This window comes from Manacus vitellinus, unplaced genomic scaffold, assembly GCF_001715985.3.
Source record: "Manacus vitellinus isolate BGI_N305 unplaced genomic scaffold, ASM171598v3 scaffold_70_pilon, whole genome shotgun sequence".
Classification (NCBI taxonomy): Eukaryota; Metazoa; Chordata; class Aves; order Passeriformes; family Pipridae; genus Manacus; species Manacus vitellinus.
In genome coordinates, this window is record NW_021940754.1 from 2,360,008 (window position 1) to 2,379,828 (window position 19,821).

General features: G+C 38.2%; 1 protein-coding gene across 11 annotated transcripts in view; it reads right to left on the minus strand.

The window, feature by feature from the left end:
- EHBP1 (EH domain binding protein 1) overlaps positions 1–19,821 on the minus strand; it is a 215,805-nt gene that overhangs the window by 57,253 nt on the left and 138,731 nt on the right. For 10 of the 11 annotated variants that reach the window (XM_029964393.1, XM_029964388.1, XM_029964387.1 and 7 more), the window contains 4 exons: positions 16,966–17,144; positions 16,288–16,336; positions 9,336–10,250; positions 7,284–7,427 (listed from right to left, as the gene is read on the minus strand). In XM_029964393.1, the coding sequence (XP_029820253.1) occupies positions 7,284–7,427; positions 9,336–10,250; positions 16,288–16,336; positions 16,966–17,144 (1,287 nt within the window). The remainder of the gene's footprint in view (positions 1–7,283; positions 7,428–9,335; positions 10,251–16,287; positions 16,337–16,965; positions 17,145–19,821) is intronic. The other variant, XM_029964392.1, reaches the window with a different exon arrangement.

The following is a 19,821-nucleotide window of genomic DNA, read 5'->3' on the forward strand; positions in this document are numbered from 1 at the left end:
TGTTTGGAGGAAACAGCTTTTCAGTGAAGTACTTTGTATGTGCAAATTTTACTGAAAAAGCTGAATATAGTCCCTGCTGCTCTTCCAACCCTTTGTTTTTTAAATATATATATATATACTGAGGCAGCTATTGCTGTCATTCAACTTGAATAAATATAAAATAATGGTAGCAGCGATAACCAAACTGAAATCTTTCTCTGTACAGAAAGCAGGTTAGCAACAGTTGCATTTAAGCACAACAGCAGCATGAGGATTACTCTGAACCACTCCCCCTTCAGTTTATATTAATCTGGTTTTAAATACTTATTGTCCATATGGAGTCCCTCACAATTTTTAGCCTAGTTATCCTCGGATGCTTCTGTGAAGGAAGAATTACTATTTTCCTATTTCACAAAAGGCAAAAGACAGAGTGATTCCCTCTGGGTATCATGCTATTGAACTCTTGCATCCCAGAATCTATGCTATATCCTAAATATGCAAAATTTTTGGCCAAATCCATATAAGTGGCCAAGTCCTGCACCTAAATTCACCAAGGAGGAATCCTTGGCTCATGTAAAACCCAAATAACTTCAGAAAATATCTGTGGCCCCATTAGGGAGAAAAATACATCCTTTACCAGATGAGCACTATTGTTCATGAACTCCACATGATACTGCATTCCTTGCTAAAGCTGTCTACGTTACATAAACAAGTTAAAAGAATTTGACACAGGATTTAGGGGATGCCAGAAATAAAACCAGTGGGCACAATCTTAATTTTCATTCTGCTCTGTATCCTTTAAAACAGTCTTTTTGTAACACCACCCTTTACTTTAACTATCTCCTGGTCTTCAGCCCAGATCTGAGCTCTGCCCAGTGGTGTTCAATACTTGGGTTTATTTTTGCTGTTCAATACATAGGCCCATCCATATGTGGCATCCATATGTGCCATATGTAGCATTCAAATCTTGCTCTGAAGACAGAATTATTAATTTCTCCTTTTCATTTCTTTCTACAGTGCCCACCACTATGGTATTTAGGGGCCTCAAAAGCTTTAATCACATTCCCTTCTCACACCATGCCGTGGAAGCCTTATTACCCTGTTCTTCGGATGAGAACTGAGATGGAGAGATCCAGCTGAAAGGATCTATCATTGGGTGCTTGCTCTGGGAAGCCTATTACCTGTTTGTTTCTTTTCGTATACTAAGCTTTATACAGCCCTTTATATGTCTCAAGCACAGCTCTAATTGATTTCCCTGACAGACCTGGATGCTCAATATATCTGCAAATCAAACTTTCACCTCAAAGCAATACAGAAAGGAAGGATACACAAATAGTGACCACTTGGAGGAAGTTTGGTTCAAAAGACTTAGCAGCTCTGATTAGGAACTCAGATAAAGGCAGCAGCAGTACATTTAATTCTTTCAAGCACCTTAACCATGACCTCATCTTTTTGCTCCTCACAATCCCTGCTTCATTTGTCGCACACCTTCCAATTTCTGCAATCAGAAGTACAGAGGTCCTCTGGACAAACAGACTTCTGCATCACCTCTATCCTCTGAGGTAAATGAGACACAATTGCTTTGGGGAAAACAGTATGTGATCACATAATTAAAGACTACATCATAATGCATATACACAAAGGCGGTTAATTAAAGTTGCCTGTGCATTTCTTAACTCCTAATTCCATTCTCTGTAATCATGCTGACTCCATAACCATAGCCATTTGAGTTTACAGAGTAAATGACAGCTGCAGTAAATTTCCATTCTTTATGTGGACCAGTCACTAAAGGCAAAGAAGACCAACATTTTGCCAGTGGCCTTTGCAGATATTTGCTGACAGCAGAGTTATGCTGAGATTCAGGAATTACGGATTCCACTCCAGGTTCTGCAGATGAGGGTTCCCTGTTGGAAAGGCCTTTTAGGCCAATGACTTCTGAATATTTCCCACTCATAGTCCCCTCTAGCCTGCCACTTTGCCAGTTAGGTTGCACAGACCAGCTTCAGCCTCCTCACCTTTCCAACATCACATTCCAGCCAAGCTGCCGCTGCTAACAACCATCACTACAGGTTGATATTTTAAAGCATCTGCTGGGAGCAGATATGTCCCTTCTAGCCCTGTGATATTCACCATGAGAAAAGGCGAGTTAAATAAAAATGAGTAAGCTAATAAAAAGGCTCTCCTGGTTAAAAGCTAAGTGATTACAGCTGCTATACCAGATTGCAAATGACAGAAGCATGTCGTAAAAGAGTCACCACATGCACACATACATCAAGAAAGGCTGAGCTGTTTATAAATCTACCATAGAGAAAGGGATCCATGAGGGGATCAGTAACTCTGTTCACAGAGCTCTTAAGCTAATTCTTCCAGTCTCCAAAGGGCTGCATCAATTTTAATGACACAGCTATGATCCTCCCAAGCCACGCGCGTGATTTCAAGGAGGCTCTGATCAATGTAGTCTCTTCTTGGACTTCAAATACCTGCCTACATACCTCCACATCCAGTCTGCATGCATACAGCTTGCAGATCGAAGGCTTCTGAGAAGCACCAAATAAACAGACATAACAGTGAAATGTTATGTCTCCCATGCTTTAAGTAGGGAAGAATTGGGGCTAATAAAAATACAAATAGAGGAAGCAAGCAGAGAAGGATGGGACTAAATCAAGTGGATTGAACAAGAATGGAAGACAATGGGGCAGAAGGCACATAGGGAAGATGTCTAAGGGAAGAAAGAGTAAAGACAGAGGGTATTAAGAAAGAAAAATTTAAAAGGAGAGCTGACATGGCCAGAGCAGACAGCTGAAAGACAGTGTGAGGGAGAGGAAGGAACAAGAAGATACAAACTAAAGAAGGGAAAGAGGATACAGTTTGAGATGCAATGTATAACACGACTCAGAGGAAAAAAAGATTGAGTTATCAGGTATGACAGCAAACTCAGTGCCTTAATATTTTGTTCCCAGAGGTTCATTAATTTCTGAGTTAAAAGGAAAGTAAGACAAGTAATAACATTGACACAGAGCACAAATGTGAAAAGATAGAAGCACATTACAGCAAGAAAGAAGACTTAAGAAAAGAGGGGTAAATGGCCAGAGAATGAACATGTCACAGGAAAACAGCCAGTACTTTATGACAGGCTAGTTGGTGGTCAAAGAAGAGACAACAAAGATTAGAAAAAAAAAAGGAGAAGAGAAAGAGAAAGAGAAAGAGAAAGAGAAAGAGAAAGAGAAGAGAAGAGAAGAGAAGAGAAGAGAAGAGAAGAGAAGAGAAGAGAAGAGAAGAGAAGAGAAGAGAAGAGAAGAGAAGAGAAGAGAAGAGAAGAGAAGAGAAGAGAAGAGAAGAGAAGAGAAGAGAAGAGAAGAGAAGAGAAGAGAAGAGAAGAGAAGAGAAGAGAAGAGAAGAGAATATTGGTTCTACTAGAGAAAGGGTAAGGCTTAGGCAGAAGAAGGTCTAAGGTGTTTGCTCTAAGTTTAAAGGGGAAACAGGAACACTTTTTTCAAAATGGAGTTTTACCAAAACACATCAGGTGAGCACATACCAAGTAACTTATATTTATGGCCTTGGAACATACTTGGAAATTTCCTCCCTGGTTGGGCTTGAGTGGCGATACAGCCCGTGCTCACCGTGCACACTGTACAACCCCACACGTTGTATTTTATGCTGTTCTCACTTGGTTACCGAGAAAACAGCAATTCACGGCTCTCACATGACAAATGTGAAGCAAGGCCTGTGAGACGAGATTTTTCAAGAAGTTACTAATGAGACTGCAGGCTTTGCTTAGCTGGGGTGACCGACGTTCAGAAACACACTCTGAAAGACTGGGATGCTTAAAGTTCTTTTTGTGAAGGTATCAAAAAAGGTGCAATTGCAAACTTCAAGAGTTACTTTCAAAAGTATTGCCTCTGGGCTATCTCTTCAAAGTTTTCTTATTTAAAATTAGATCTTCCTGTTTTAAACCATTTCCTTTTGTATCTCAATCCATCCCAAAAATGAGCCCAGTCCAATTTCCACTACTAAATGGTGATTCTCATTATCATAACTCTCATTTGGATAACACACTACTATACAGTACAGCACACTGACACATACAACACTGCTTTGAATCAAAGTCCTTATTATTAACCTTAATGACCAAAAAGCCATGAATAGAAATAAGTCTGTACTAAATGTTAACAATCAAATGAGGAATGACCTGTAGAAAACTGCCACAACTACATCAAATGGAAAGGCTTCATCTCTGTGAAGATCAAATACGTTAAAGTAAAACAGAAATCAATGTATTTTATCTTATACCTATATATGTAGATGCACACATGTATCCTCATTCAGAAAATACACATGTATGGGTATGTATATAACATATGTATAACATATTCATGCTATATAGAGCTTTATATATGAAATATAAACACTGTACCAGCCTCCATTAAAGACACTCCTCTTTCACAATTCATGTCTCCCACTAAAATGCATTAGGGGAATGTTGAGCTTGGTAGGTCAAGCACTCAAAAGTTAGAAAATGTTGAAATTACAGTAGCTGTACAACCTTGCATCGGTTCTCACTGCATAGTCTTTAACTGCATAACTCATACATTTTTTTCCCTACAGGATACTTGTCTTTTTCGGTAGCCATGACTGACAATGTTCAGCAATAAACAGCTGTTCAGTAGCTCACTCTACCCTCATCATTCACTATCTGCCCTATATATTTTTTTAAAATACACTACGAAACTTTTCTCTGAACACAAAATTATCGATTTATTCCAGAGCATTTCTTTGGCAGTCTATACTCATATCTAAGAGTTTCCAAATCACATGTCCACAACACACGTCTGAGCTGAGGAGCTTTTGTCATTCTTACGTGACAATCAACTCAAGAGTGCCCATTACAGTTTGCTTAGAGTGCCCAGGGGGAGCAGGTCCAGAGAAGAGCAACAAGGCTGGTGAAGGGACTTGAGCACAAGTCCTATGAGGAGAGGCTGAGGGAGCTGGGGTTGTTCAGCCTGGAGAAGAGGAGGCTCAGGGGAGACCTCATCACCCTCTACAACTCCCTGACAGGAGGTTGGAGCCAGGTGGGGGTTGGTCTCTTCTCCCAGGCAGTTCTCAGTAAGACAAGAGGGTATGGACTTAAGCTCTGCCAGGGAAGGTTTAGGTTGGATGTTAGGAAGAAATTCTTTACAGAGGGGGTTATCAGGCATTGGAATGGGCTGCCCAGGGAGGTGGTGGATTCTCCATCCCTGGAGGTTTTTAAGATGAGACTGGATGTGGCACTTAGTGCCATGGTCTAGTAACCACGGCAGTGTTGGATCAAGGGTTGTATTTGATATCTCAGAGGTCCTATCCAACCTGGCTGATTCTGTGATTCTATGATTTGTGCCAGCACAGTTCTCCTTGAGCTTCTGACAGAGGCAGCAAGAAACCTTGGCTCTGCCAAGCTGCCCTAAAAGACTGCCCCTTCCTTTTCCTGCAGGCTTCCATTTAACTTTTCAGCTTCTGTAACAAACGAAATAAGGACCCATGGGTAACCTGGCTGCCTGAACCTACACAGTCCTGACTCTCACGCTGAAAACCCTGTCACTATCTCCTACCCTTCAGCCGGTTTTCATGGCCTAGGCAGAGTCTTCATTTCTGTCTAATTTCTCATTGCCATCTACCTCCTCCAATCTATCCAGGGCATGTCTTCTCTGTGTGCCAGTGGGGTAGCTTCTTTTACTCCTGTTTGGATTTCATTAACAGGAGTTTGACTCTGAAAGAGAAAGTTTGCTTTCCAACACTACAATTTGCATCAGAATGGGCCTCCATCCTCAGGAGAGCACCAGTAAAAGATGCTCTTTCTGGGTTGTGTTCATACAGACAACTTTTACTGGCATGAACTTTTCTGAACTTCAAGGCTCTCTGACAAGGTTGTGCTATTAACACAACTTTGATAGTTTTGAACAGATGTTTCAAGGGGATGGAACCTTCTTCCCAAATTTTATGAATTTTTAACACGGATAAAACAATGCTTTATCCAACCTAATAGAGAGAAACAGCTGAACACATTTTAAGTAAAAAAAAAATTAAAAAATATTACTCTGAGGCAGAGGAGCTGATGGTGAAAATTTCAGCTCAAACAATGAAATACTATCAAAGTTGTAAAACCTATGAAAATAGGAGCTTGTAATAAAAATTGTTAGGCAACTTACAGTTGTTTCTGCCTGAGTTATTGCCTACAGTAGCTCTCTTCTAGTGTAATTTTCTTTATGAAAAGCTAATTTAAAAAAAAATCCAAAGTGAAACTTACACAAAAATATACTTCTCTAGGAAAAACTTAAAATACCAAATAAGCAAAAAATTGTTTAAACATCATTATACAAACAATACTTGTCTGCACATACAAATATATTTCAAAGTAAAATGGAGTATCAGACTGGGGAAAACAATTTTTAAGTTAAAAAATAGTCCAGCATGGATCCAAGAGAGTTAAGAAAATGAAATGAGACATGTAAATCATTGTCTTTCATTTTTTGACTGCATGATCTCACTTGTGTAAAGACCAGAATTCGCCCCTCAGGACTCAGCTCTGAAAGATGGGAATCTGTAAAGATTCAAGTCTCCCTCTCTCATTATTTTTCAGTTACAATTGCATTCTCAGTTGCCAGTACAGTCTCTAATGCACAATAGTTAGAATCACAAAACCAGCATTGCAAAGGTTTGCATAAAAATTAATTAGCTTTAATCTCCAGAGAGTATGGATCCTTCCAGGTCACCACGGAGGCCACTGGAGATGCAACCATAGCTGCTTCAACACTGGAGCTCATTCCCCAGCTCCACTTTCCCATCTCACCAGCATAATCAACTTTGGTGATAAAAAGGAATTGTTCCATCAACTAACTCTTTTACAAGACTGACACAAGCAGCTTCATTCACTGAAACAACACTCATAAAGCAGCAAGGGGTTGACAATCAGAGGCTCAGGGAAACCATTTACATTAACCGAAAAAAAAGAGAATTAATCATAAATAGCACAAATTACTTCACTATCATTTAACAAGTAACTTTGGGTTTTCATCCCATTAAGAACTGCAGTGCCAATCAAAGAAGGTGCTCCCAGACTTCTGCTTTCAGGGAAGTCAGAGGCGCCTTTCTGTTGGCCATAACATGGGGAGAAACAGGCTTTAAAAGTGAAAGACACACAACACATCGGAGCAATTCAACGCGGAGAAGAAATATTCTGCAAGGACATGCCTCACCCTCCCCCCCCCAAAAAAAAGCACAAACAATGAATTTTAACTCTGTAAACTGCAAGACTGGCCAGTATTTCTTACATCGTTCAGCTGCTTATTGCGGGCTGGGATGAGCGTATTGCTTAGTTGCTTATTCCCTGCCTTTAATGCTGCATCTCTTCTTGCTTGCTCAAGCAGAACTCTTGCTCGTTCTTTAAGTTCTTCCTGTCTTGACAACATACGTTGCTTAAAAATAAAGAAATATAATTAACAGCAAGGCAGCCTCAGGGTACTGAACGTTTACACACTAGTTAATAGCCAGTGGCCTTCCTATGTATACTATAAAGGTCAGGAGTCACATGAATTACATCTTCATGAGGTGACAGAGCGTTCTATAGAAATGAAAAGATGATCAAAACATAAAAAAAGTCTTAGGCCTTTATAATGTAAATAGGAGTTCTCTCCCTTCCCCTTAAAACTTAATTTCTATCAGCATTTAATGCCTTTAAACTGCAACTGTGAAACAAAACCAGTTGGCTTCATAGAAGCTATGTCAAACATGCTATGTGTTTACTTGTTTACTTTAATATGTATGCAAATACAATGCTTTGTTGGCTACTTATATGGGTATCACTCATTCACAACTTAAACAGAACACAAAGAGGCTGGGTACAAGGCAAAAAAACCTGCAAATATATCTGCTTCTACTTAATTTATGAATATCTAGAAGAATGTCTCTTCTTCATACACAGGGTTGACTGTATCTGCAGAGTAGAAACAACAAAAGGCGGTTCTGCATTGGCAACATGAGAACACGAGCAGCTCCCAGACATATACACTCCCAAGGGCTGACTTCTTAGTCAAGGTCAACTGTGAAGACTGGGAAAATGCATCTCTAGGCCTTTACAGGAGCCAGAGCTGGGACAGGTGTTGCTTGTTGTGCTTCTGCAACAACCACGTGGGTTGACTCCAAACTACAACTGAGTTCAAGGTTAAGAGTGAGCCTCACATCTGATATTTTATTACCATGTGCAAATGCACCAATGATTAACAACAAAGAGCTTCCTTTGAAGTCAACTCTTGCTTTTTCTTGGCCTGTTACACCCTTGCCCATGAAAATCTTCACAGAGAAGAAATTTTGCCTCCTGCTTTTTTATTCTATATGGGCCAAGCTGTTCCTTTCTCATCCAGTAAACAAAGATGATGATGATGATGATGACGACGAAGAGAAACTTCATGAGACTTCACTGATTAAAGAAATTAGCTAGCTATGGAACTAATATTTGGCTATTAGTACCCATCTATGGACTGTTTCTCTTGCGATACAATGAATCTTTATGGCGCTTACTCAGAACAAAACCATAAAAATATTTGAAGCAATCACACTACCAAAAGATTGGCACAAAGCCAAACCAAGCCAAAAGTCAATAAAGCTCTTCACAGAGGTAAAATTATAGGCCTGCTTTGGTATTTTTGTAGATAAGAGTTGATAACATGTTTTACATATTTTTGTGATTATATGATTTATTGATAACACTCAGTATATGTATGTAATATTCAACTTTCACCCTCACAATAAATCTGCAAGGTAGGTGGGCATATATTTTTATCTTCATAGAAAGGAAAATGATACTGTGGTGAAGTAACATGCTTTAGGCCACTCAGTGGACAGCACAATTTAATAGTCTGGAGTTTCTACCTCACCACTGTGGCTATGGTCACAAGGCTGTGTGGTTTCTCAAACAAGATTTTGAAATATCTTTGGTAAATTTTAAGGTACTCAAAATTTGACATTTTTTATTGAACTAATGTCTTTTTCCGGTTTTTGCTTCAGTATGCAACACTTAGAAGAAACGTGTTGCCACAGTCAGCGGCAAAAGTTCTGGAGCCATCTTCCAGATAGTCAAGAACACAACTCCCTTTAATTGCAGAGAGACTGGAAAGATTAATAGTGGGACAATTTGTATAAATTATTTTTTCATGTGATGATTGTTTTTCAGCACCACCTACTTTTTAGGCAAAATACTTACTGCCCAACAATAAAAATACACTGCTCACCTCACCATTCATACTGAAGATAAGGTGTAAATTATGAACGCAGAGAAACAACTTGAACGGCATCTCCATCCTAACTCACAGGCATAAGTTTCTTACCTGGGCTGTTTTTGCAGTTTGATCTGCATGACTTAAAGCTGTTCTGGCATCACTGTCAGAATCAGATTCTGTTTGCCTTGGAGAAGCATGTGGTTTCTTTGTAAGATCTGTATCCATATTATAGGAGTATCCAGGCTTAGAAGTCGGAGATAAACTCGGTTTTGTGACAGGTGAACCAGGATCTGCTCTTGTGCTCTCTGTGGATCCAATACATCCCAGCTTTTCTTGTTCTGAGAAACCAGTAGTACTGTCTAAACTCTGGTGTCTCTTCTTGTTGTTATCTTCACAAGCAACTGTGGGAGACGTATCCTCTTTTTGATCACTGACATGTGCTAAGTCACTGAATTCTAAAGTGTCAGTTATCAGCAATTTTTTCCTTCCCAATGTAGGCTGCACTTGTGTTGTGTCTGTACTGCTACACTTCCCAATTTCTTCAGACGCAGAAGTCCTTCCAGAGCTCTGCTGGGATTTCTGTGGATCTGTGTCACTTCGAGTCCTGCGAGAAGAAGGGGAAGCTGTGCTCGGGCTTAAATGGTCATCAGGAGTCTGATGCTCGCTCTCAGATTCTCCAACACCACTGTCATTTACAAACACGGAGTCATCCTGAGAAGCAAAGTCTGCCAAGCCACCGTCCGGCGGCTGCAGTTCGGGCTCCCGGTTCAGGTCATTCAGCTCTGCGTAGAACTTTTCCTGGTCGACAGAACTGTTTGTGTCCGTTTCATAGTTACCCACTTTGTATGTGCTTTTACTACTGTTCTCCTCTATCTGAACCACGTTCAATTCCTGGCCACAGAAATGGGCCCTTATCTGATAGAGATAGGTCATAACAGTCAGTTTGTCGGGTATCGCCAACAAAACCATGTCAGAAGGTTCCAGCAATCGTGATATTCCTAAACTGGCAAACCCGTCGTATGCCTTTAAAAACAGACAAAATAAATGTTACAGTGTGGCAGTTTCTTACATATCATAACATTTCAAGAATGCAAGTGGAAGTTTCAGCCAAAATAAGCAAGCCTAAAACACATTCGGTATTACAGGTAGAACACGGCTTCAGTTCTATTACTTATTATTCTTCTGGCTTCATTAGAATCGTTACTATTTTCTGTTGCACCATCCAACTCATCGATTTTTCCTGATGGTTTCTATATATCTTCTATAAATCTTCACAGCAAAGAAAACTGAGAGAATATAACCAGCAAAGACATTCAAGTGGCATTTTAAAATATATTTTTAACACATTTTGATACCATACAATACTAAAATCTTTGGTTACTCAAAATTATTACACTTCTATGAGAAAATAGCTATTTGTGAAACTGCAACTTAAAAGCCCTTTTTTTTGCACTAAGAAAACCTGCCAATATCTTAAATGGTTCTCACTCAAGTAGCAGGAAACAAGCAAACAAAAAAAGTCTAAGAGTTGGACCAGAAAAAAAAAAAAGCAACTCAGGATGGCTTTTTAAGATAAGGAACAAAGATATAAGAAACACAACACTAATCCATCTTGAGCTTTATCACTGATGATCAACCTTCTGCCTTCTACTTGTTATGTAATTGCAGTGATTTCTGTTGATGAAAAACTATGTCCAGACAGCCAAAAAGAACACCAGAGATTACTTGACACTACGCATAAATCACATTAATCCATCAAACAAATGCATTTTAAAAACGTTGTTGATTATAAATTTGTAAGAAAGAGACAGTGAAAATCATTCCCATTTCACTTTCATTTCTAAAAGCTAAACAGTTGCAAGCCTCCCACTTTGTGAGGCCACATTGTCTTCTTACAGCTGGCCCTTTAAGTGAGTGGGCTTGGTGCATCAGGTTTTTCTAGTTTTGAAGAATTAAGGCCGTTTCTCAATTTACAATTAATTATTACTATCCTGGATTAACCTTGGAAGACAATATTGTGTTTCAAGGAAGCCTTTAAAAGGCCTCCTGTTAGCATAGATGCACTCGGTTAAAGCATGTGGGCTTCTCCTCCCCCAGGAATCCTGCAGCTCCTTTTCACCATCTTCTGAAGGGGCTTACAATGTTCACAGTTGTTCCTACCCTATTTTGAATAAAAGCAGATGCTAAATTTAAGACATGGATGAGAAAACTGTCCTCTTACAAAGAAACAATAACACATATGACTGGCTTCAACTCAACTCCAGTTTTACACTTTTTCCTTAATTTCTTTAGTTTTAGAAGGATATTTAAAAAAAAAAGATAAATCAATTATGATTTTTTTTATCCTCTTGGCTTTCATAATAGTAAATGTTCAGTGGTGAGAGAGAATGTGGGGATGGGCTGGCCAGGTCTCAGCAGACCCAGTTATTTTGCTTGCTCTGAGAAAAGGAGGCTCTCTCCTTCCCCTTGCAATGTCATTCCCTGTGCAAGGGTCGAACAGTTTTTGTTTCAGACACTTTTCAAACTCTGCTACCAAAAGCTGGAATTTATCTTCCTGAAATTCTGCATGCTTCCCCTCATGCTCAGGTATAACTTGCCAAAGCATTTTAGGTGAAGCAGTTTTTGTATCACTACAATAAATGATTCACAGAAGTTATCTACACATAGAAATGGTCTGAATAATTTATTTTTAAGGTCTTCTGGCTCTCTCCATGCAAAACGATTTGGCCTAAAATCAATGCTGGTCTTCAGTGTGGTATCATTTCTTGTGAAGGTTTATTATGAGAGATTTTTATGCCATTTATAAACACAGAGCTGTGCTTAGATATAGGAGCAGCAAACATGACATGTATTTGCTGATAACGAACTCCAGACGGAGCAGAACAGCAGCAAAGCGATAGGTGGGAGGGAATGGAAAGAACTTGGATGGTAGAAGAGGGACAGCTGCCACTTACCTGGGCTTGGGAAACAGAGCTGGAGGAGCAGGACCAGGCTGGTTATGGAGGAGAGGGAGACAAGACAGGTGGAACTGAATAGACATGAGGAGCACAGAGAATGCCAAGATAAAGGAGAGCAGGGCATGGATTTGGGTTGGCAGCCTAAGCCATGGCAGGTACCAGGAATGATGAATGCTCATATGACAGCAGAAAACAGGCTGGGCACGAAAGAACAGCAAGCCAGCTGTGCTGTCTGTGGACTAAAGGTAACACCAGGATTTGTTGTTTGCTTAAGTGGGTCATTGCTGATTCAGTGGCATAAATAACTTGTCACCCCACACTGCAGGTAGTGGGAGCTACCATCTTAAGAATGAAAGGACCTAAGGACAGGCACGGCAGTCCAGGGCAGCCAGAGCCCAGAGATGTCATTTTACCTGAACTCTTTTTATACTCTTAATTTCTTAGTTATATGCTAATAAAACTAAATCCTATGAGTATCTCTCAGGGTCAATAAAACGAAGGTGGGGACAGTGTTTCAGGGTTGTCAGGAAAGGTACTTGCTAAGAAGTAACACTACTGCAGGACTGAACTTGGAGTGATGGATATTCTCAATATCCATATTGATATTTTGCTGCAAATATTGCAGCAAAAGATTCAATCACTTTTTGCTGCCTGCTCAGTTCTTCCAGTGATGCTTGGGATTAAACACAGTTATTTCCCGCTGATGCCAGATAGTTATTTCCTATCTCCTCTCATTTCCCATTCTGGATGATACACATTTTTGCTTCTCTCCTTTTAAAGTACAGTAGCTAAGTAGGTTGGCAGGCCAGTGTTTTACAGACATTAGCTCTAGAAATAGCAATTGTGTGTTCTGGACATGTCCATACAACTGTTTGTGATGGGTTCTCCTTCACTACTAGAAAAGCTGGGAGCTTCTTGATATTCCAGCATAGGTATAAACGCCTCGTGTTTCTAACTACTTTGTAACATGGTATTAACAGAGTAAATTTCCCGAGTCAAATTCTTTTTGTTAAACAGAGGCATAACTCAGCCTTGATTTTGCAAATGCTTATTTATCTGCATGTTTAACTCTGCTCCTTCATGATCTCACTGAGGCCAACAAGCACCTCAACCACATGCAATTAGATATGTGCTTATGATTTTGTGGAATCAAACCCTAGAAGTATGAACACCTGTTATAAAAGCATGACTCCAGATTAAAGGTAAGGAATTTTTTCCATTTGACTCAATAGTATCCCTGTAATTCTGAATTCTTCTGTTTAAATGTATAATTTAAAAGTATTCCTTTTAAAAATTGAATATTTTATTACGACAATAATTTAAGTTCAAATGTATTGAGGAATTTATTAGAAATGGCCAAAAACTGGGGGGAAAAAGGCACCATAAAAATTGAAAGTGCCAATCGAACATCCAAAATATACATTACTATTCCCACACAATAATCTCTTGAAACAAGCTTCTCCAAACAATAATTAAAACCAGAAATTCATTATTAGAATCATACTGTTGTGCCCTCCTACTTCTCATCCCTTCATCCCCTCAAAGCTCCAGCCAAGTGTTGTTTAGTAGCTTAAATTTTTAAAGTGCAGGACATGTTATTAGCAATATGAAAAAATTCTATTTTTGATAGGGGACTATACTGCCAGTATGCTTAATTTTAATACATTTCCCATTATTTTTAATTTCATTATTATTTAATAATAATCAAATGGACATATTAAATCAAATTAGCTGGTTTATGTTACTGGGAAGGCTACATGGATATCTGAGATTTAAGTAGAAGCACAACTCCTTGGACCATCAGGGAAAGTATCTCTGTAATGTTTCTGATTTTCTCAGAGATAATCCTGGTTTCTCTTTTGTTCCTGACAGAAATTTGAATTTGCAACGTGCACCAAAAATATCTTCCAATTAGGATTGATGCCAATGTAGTAGCTGTTTGGGATTTTTTTATGTATGTCTATTCAGGACACTAAGCCCATTTACCTATCTCCCAATGAAGTTTTTTTCTTTTTTTTTCTAATTTACTGACAAGCTGATTGACAGACATCAATTGGGATCCATCAGCACAGGCACAACAGGCAGTATTCCAATCATTTCCCAACTCTGTAACACACTGACATATTGGCCAAGATCAGATGTCACAGGTAAATACCCTTTTTTATTCAGCATCAGTGGCAGCACCAAACTGGCAAGTGGTTGGTGTGTGTTATAAAGAATCTCTGATGATGTGCCTTTTGTAACAGTGCATTTCCATGTGTAATTATACTCTGTATTTGCACTGAAATAGTTGTCTCTTAAGATATCTTCGTTTTTTAAAATTAAAATACAAACAAGGTCATGCACTTCTAAAAGATATACTTTTACGGGTTAACCTTTAATCTATGGTTTTCCTTCTGGAGAGGGAGCAGCAGGGAAAGAAACATTTAAAAAAAAAAAAAAAGAGCTGCTTCAGACAAAGAAAATCATCCTATTCATCCAAAGATGTTATTTTAATTGGTTAGGAGGAATCATTGTCAAATGTGTTACATATCTGCACGGAATTTCTAGGCAGCCATTGTTGGCAGTGTTGCATTCACTCCAACCAAGGGCACACGGGGTTATCTGGCAGAACTGTGTGAGACCAGGAAATAAATCTGCAGGAAGCAACTGAGATACTCAGTGTGGCTGTCAGGCAAAGGCTGCCAAAGTGATGAAAGAAAAAAACTGCACAATAACAACAATCATTATTTCTTCAATTCTGGGAACTATATCCTGTTAGAAAGAGAGGCTGAAAAGTTCACTGTTTGCCATCACAGTTTCATAAAGAAAAGATGACTGATCATACTGCTAACGTTTTTAATTAATAATCTATTCTTTCTTTTTTATAATCCGGCTTAATTAGCCCAGATGCTCAACAAAACTTGAAGTACAAAAACATATGGTCACAGAAAATAATGTGATGTCACATTAGGTCATCTTAAGTCCTCATATTATTATGAAAAAAAAAAATCAACAGCCAAAAGACTCATTATATAGCAGCAGCTTAGAGATATTTCATTATTTATAATACATAAGTACTAAATTAAAGACAAGTAACTCCCTGGCTAACACATAAATGTGTAGACACATTAAAATACAAACACAAATGAATTTTAATAAAGCATTTTCAGAAATTCCACATAACTAAATCATATTAGACTGTAGATATGTTTACTACATTGAACCTGATTAATTTATTCAAAGTATATTTTTATACCTTAATCCTTGTTAAATTTAGTGCTTTTTAAAGCAATAGAAAAACAAAATCCCAGCATTAAGAAGGCAGATACTTAAAAACAATTTTCAGATCATCTTAAGGAACAATTTCATTATCAGTGACTCACATGAAAATTTTAATTTCTAAACATGTCCCTAGGGCCCAACTGAAGTTTGTAGCATGCCTAAAATAGTGAGCAGAAATAAAAAGTCTTCTGGTGATTCCCAAACTGAATTCCTGCTTCTTCCAGAGAAACTTTTTAGATCTTTGCACCCACAACGAGTGGTTTAAAACAGCTGCCCAGCACAAGGCTATAAAGTATTTTCCTAATATTTCACTTTATTTGCAAAGTATTGTCTCAACATTTTTACCCTTCACTCATGGTGCAGCATGCATGAGAGTAGGTGTAATATTTCATCTTTAAAAACATAAAAATCACCAAGCAACATCAACCGTGCCCAATTCCCAGAGCCCTGGTAAAGCAACAGCAAGAGAAGCCTCGTGTACAACAGTCCAATCACAGGTACGTGTTTCTAAATTTGTTTTTAATTACGCAGCTGACAGGAAAAATCATGAGCGCTCACAGAAGGCTGGCCAGGCCTTTCCCCTGCTTTCACAGTTAATGTAGGCCGCACAAACATTAAACTCTAATGCCGGCCTTGAACTTGTTGTGAATGTTAAAACCATGACAAACTCGAGTCAATAAAGCATCCGATTTGAACCACGGGAGGCCGAATACCTTCTGTGAGCTGCAGTTATGACCTTACAAAACAACTGCATTTCCCAAAATTAATAAAAACCTGCAGTGAAGTCAAAACTGAGGCTATGTCTTTTTTTTTTTTTTTTTTTTTTTGGCAGTTCTTACCTTTTTGTTGTTCTCTTTAATATCTTGAGGATTCAGGGACTTGTAGTCACTGAGGGGGAAAATGGCACAGTGGGTATGTACAGTATTTGATAAAAGCAGCAGTTTTAAAACAAACTAAATCTAAAAATTTGACATACAATAATATCATATAGTAACTAGCAATTTCACAGCAATTCAATCAACAAAACTAATAGTGTGGAAAATTAAAGGAATAAATAAATAAATAAATAAACACCGATTACATGTTTCATTGCCTGAAGCTTTCCATCTAAAAAAGAAGTTAAGGCAGGGACTAGAGGCCGGCCTTGACAACCAAATTTACCAGGAGGTAATCCGTCCTTGTCAGCGTACAAAGAGCTTATTCCTCTCATCTCATTTCAACACCGGCGCAATTCTCATAATCATCCTGAAGTCAGTTCTTTGTATAAGATTAAGAAGAAGAAAAACAAATCACAGAGAGGGGAGAAATAATTGTTTATGCAACAAGGGAGAGCACAGAGGTCACAAAGTTTGAACATTCATAAATCTGGTTTCTTAGAAAGGATGGTTCCCTGCTTGAAAGGAAAGGGTGAAAAGAATTCAACATCTGAAATGAACACAATTTGATTTTTACATAAACTTAACTGTTCTGTATTTCTATGAGAGTTAGGCTGTGCAGGCAAAGAGTATACAACTTACATTAGGTCTGGTCTAAAGTGATGTAATATTGCACAAAAGGATAAACCATTCCTCCACGACGTAGTAAAGTTGGTGATTTTCACTCCCCTATAGTTTTTTGTAACTTCCTTGCACCACACGAGCAATGACTGACTAGCGTTTGGCTTTCTCCCCAAAACAGGACTTGGTATCGGGCTTGGCTGGAGAAAAAAAAAAAAGAAAAGAAAAGAAAAAGAGAGAAGACGATAAAAGAATTTAATGGAAGATGAGAATTAACATTAATTGACCTAACCAGATGATCTGTATCCTTTGATGTGAGTTTAGGTCCTTCACAGCTGTCAGTTTACAATGACTGTAACTTGCAAAAGACACAAATCGTGAGTTATTATCTACAGTTGTTGCCCTAGGCACTTGTCTCCAAAGGATGCAGATATACAGGATTCCAGATCTACACAGGAGAAGAGGCCAAGAATCGTACCAGTGGAAATACCGTGCTGAAACACTTACGGCACAGTCCCGTACAGTCCGTGACACTCAGCTTTGAAAACATTTCCCAAAATGGAAAAGCATCCCCACAAGCCCTTTCACTTTTTAATGAAGATAACACTGGGACTGGATCAAAGGGCCAGGCAGAGCTGGGGCAGAGTTTGTCACGAGCTGCAATCCATCATTGCATCGGGGGGGGGGATCAAAGTCGCGACACAAGACCGGTGTATCGCTCTCCAACAGGTTCCCGTGTGCAGTTTTGGGCTCTCTTTCTATGTAAGTGTGAGATTGCACAAAGGTAATTATGGCATGGTGTTTCTAAACAGCCACTTCCAACCATACACAAAGAGTTTCCTCTCCTGGGTTTTAGCTTTTCTAAGTCGAAAAGGAATTTCAGATGTAAATTCTTATCAGAGGGTGGTTTTTAACAAGAATCATTAGCTACCAACAACCATTTAAAAACAGGTTATTTTGACCCTCTTAGTAACATTTTTTGTGGGCATAAGCCAAGAATTAAAACAGAATATTTCAGGCATCTGGTGTTTGTCAGACCATCCACTGTTCCACAAATTCAGCAGAGAACTTACTGACTTCAGCTGATGTTTTCAAGACTCTCACACACACTTATTTCTCTGGAAAAATATTATCACTTCAAAAACTTCTTAGGGCTAATCAAAAAGACAGAATGTGACTGACACAAATCCTAAATCTGAACTGTAGTGAAAGAACTCAGATCACTTGTTTTTTTAAATGTAATATAATTAAAAGCATATACACACAACAAACAAGCTGTTGACGCACCTTAGAGGTGGAGAGTCCCCAAATTAAGATAAATAGAGCAAGTAATTTACTGTATCACAGCCACTTAAGTTTACGGTCAAACGGATTTACTTGTTATTGTCTATTTGTGAAAGACCTACGATGCCCCCCCTTGACTGAAGCCTGTCAGTGCTCAGCAATTAGCTGCTGATTTGTTTCCACTGCTTCTGGGGAAAAAAACCCACACAGAACCAGGGAAGTAATTTTTCATTTACTGTCACAATCAGCCCTAAAAGGTTGTTTTATAAACATACTACCTCCTCATCACATACAAGCACTGCTAACTCATTTAGAAAGCGCAAAAGGTATACCTTGCTGAGATTTTTTTTTAATACCACATTGTATGTGCAAAATAACTTGTTAAAAAGTGCTTTTTTTTAAATCTTGTCAACAATTCAAATCAGCATGAACAAATCCATTAACAATGAGACAAATATCTCTAAATATACTGAATTAAGGGCTTAACAGGGATATGCAAAATAGGGAAGGAAAAGCAGCAATAAATGATGAACTTTCTTTACCATGTACAAGATCTAATCAGATAAACAAATATTGCATAGGAGCTGTCAGACAATTACTCCAGATTCAGAGTGAAGGAACTAAGATGATGTTTTTTTCTCTTGTTTTTTTTACAACTGGAAGCAAAACCCAGTAACTAACCACTGATCTCATATTTAAGGTACTATGTTACTTAAAATATATTTGCTATTACAAATTATATTTATGGAAATAACACTACTGAGAGACAATAATTAAAATAACTCTATCAAATCGTGGAAAGATGATATTTTAACAAATTTTTAAAGCACAAAGTTACTTCTTCAAATCATAGAGCATCACAGAGATATTAAATGTTAACTATAAAGTCTTAATACTTGCTGCTGAAATTCTCTACGAAAATTTTAAATGTTTCAGTCACCACCTAAATGCTTTCAGGTTAACTCTGAAATCACCTGAGGCAATATTATCATGGAAATGCCTTAATTACTCATCTAACAAACTGAAGACATATCTGAATTTAAAACATGTTTTACAAAAGGAAATCCAAAGCTATTAAAACAATAAATTTAGCAGAATTTCACATTTTATTTAAAAATTTTTATTTAAAAATTTTCCCTGTTCGTGTTTTCATTAATGTTACATTTTCTAAAAGTATTTTATCCAGAATATTCAAGATTTAGGATGTGCATAATGTACTTACACAATTTTCTCTTCTCTTAGCTGATAAAGCAGAAGTTACATTAGGTTTTCTTTCCATACTTAGTAGTCCAAGTTTTTTTGGATAAAGGTGAAGTTAATATTAGAACAATGTTATGCTCCTAATCACCACCTGAGCCAAAGCTTTTGTTATTTAATCTGTGACAAATGCATTCAATTCAAGACACAAGGGAAATACATGAGTAAAGGCAGAACTGTGTGTGAGCACTTGACATACCTTCAGAGGCGTTAACAAATGTTAGTTTTGAATGTTTTTTATTTTTTTTTGGTGAAACTTAATTATGAAAAAGATTTTCTTTCGATACTTGTATGTTATACATATTAGTTACTGTTTTGGTACAAGCACAATTACTA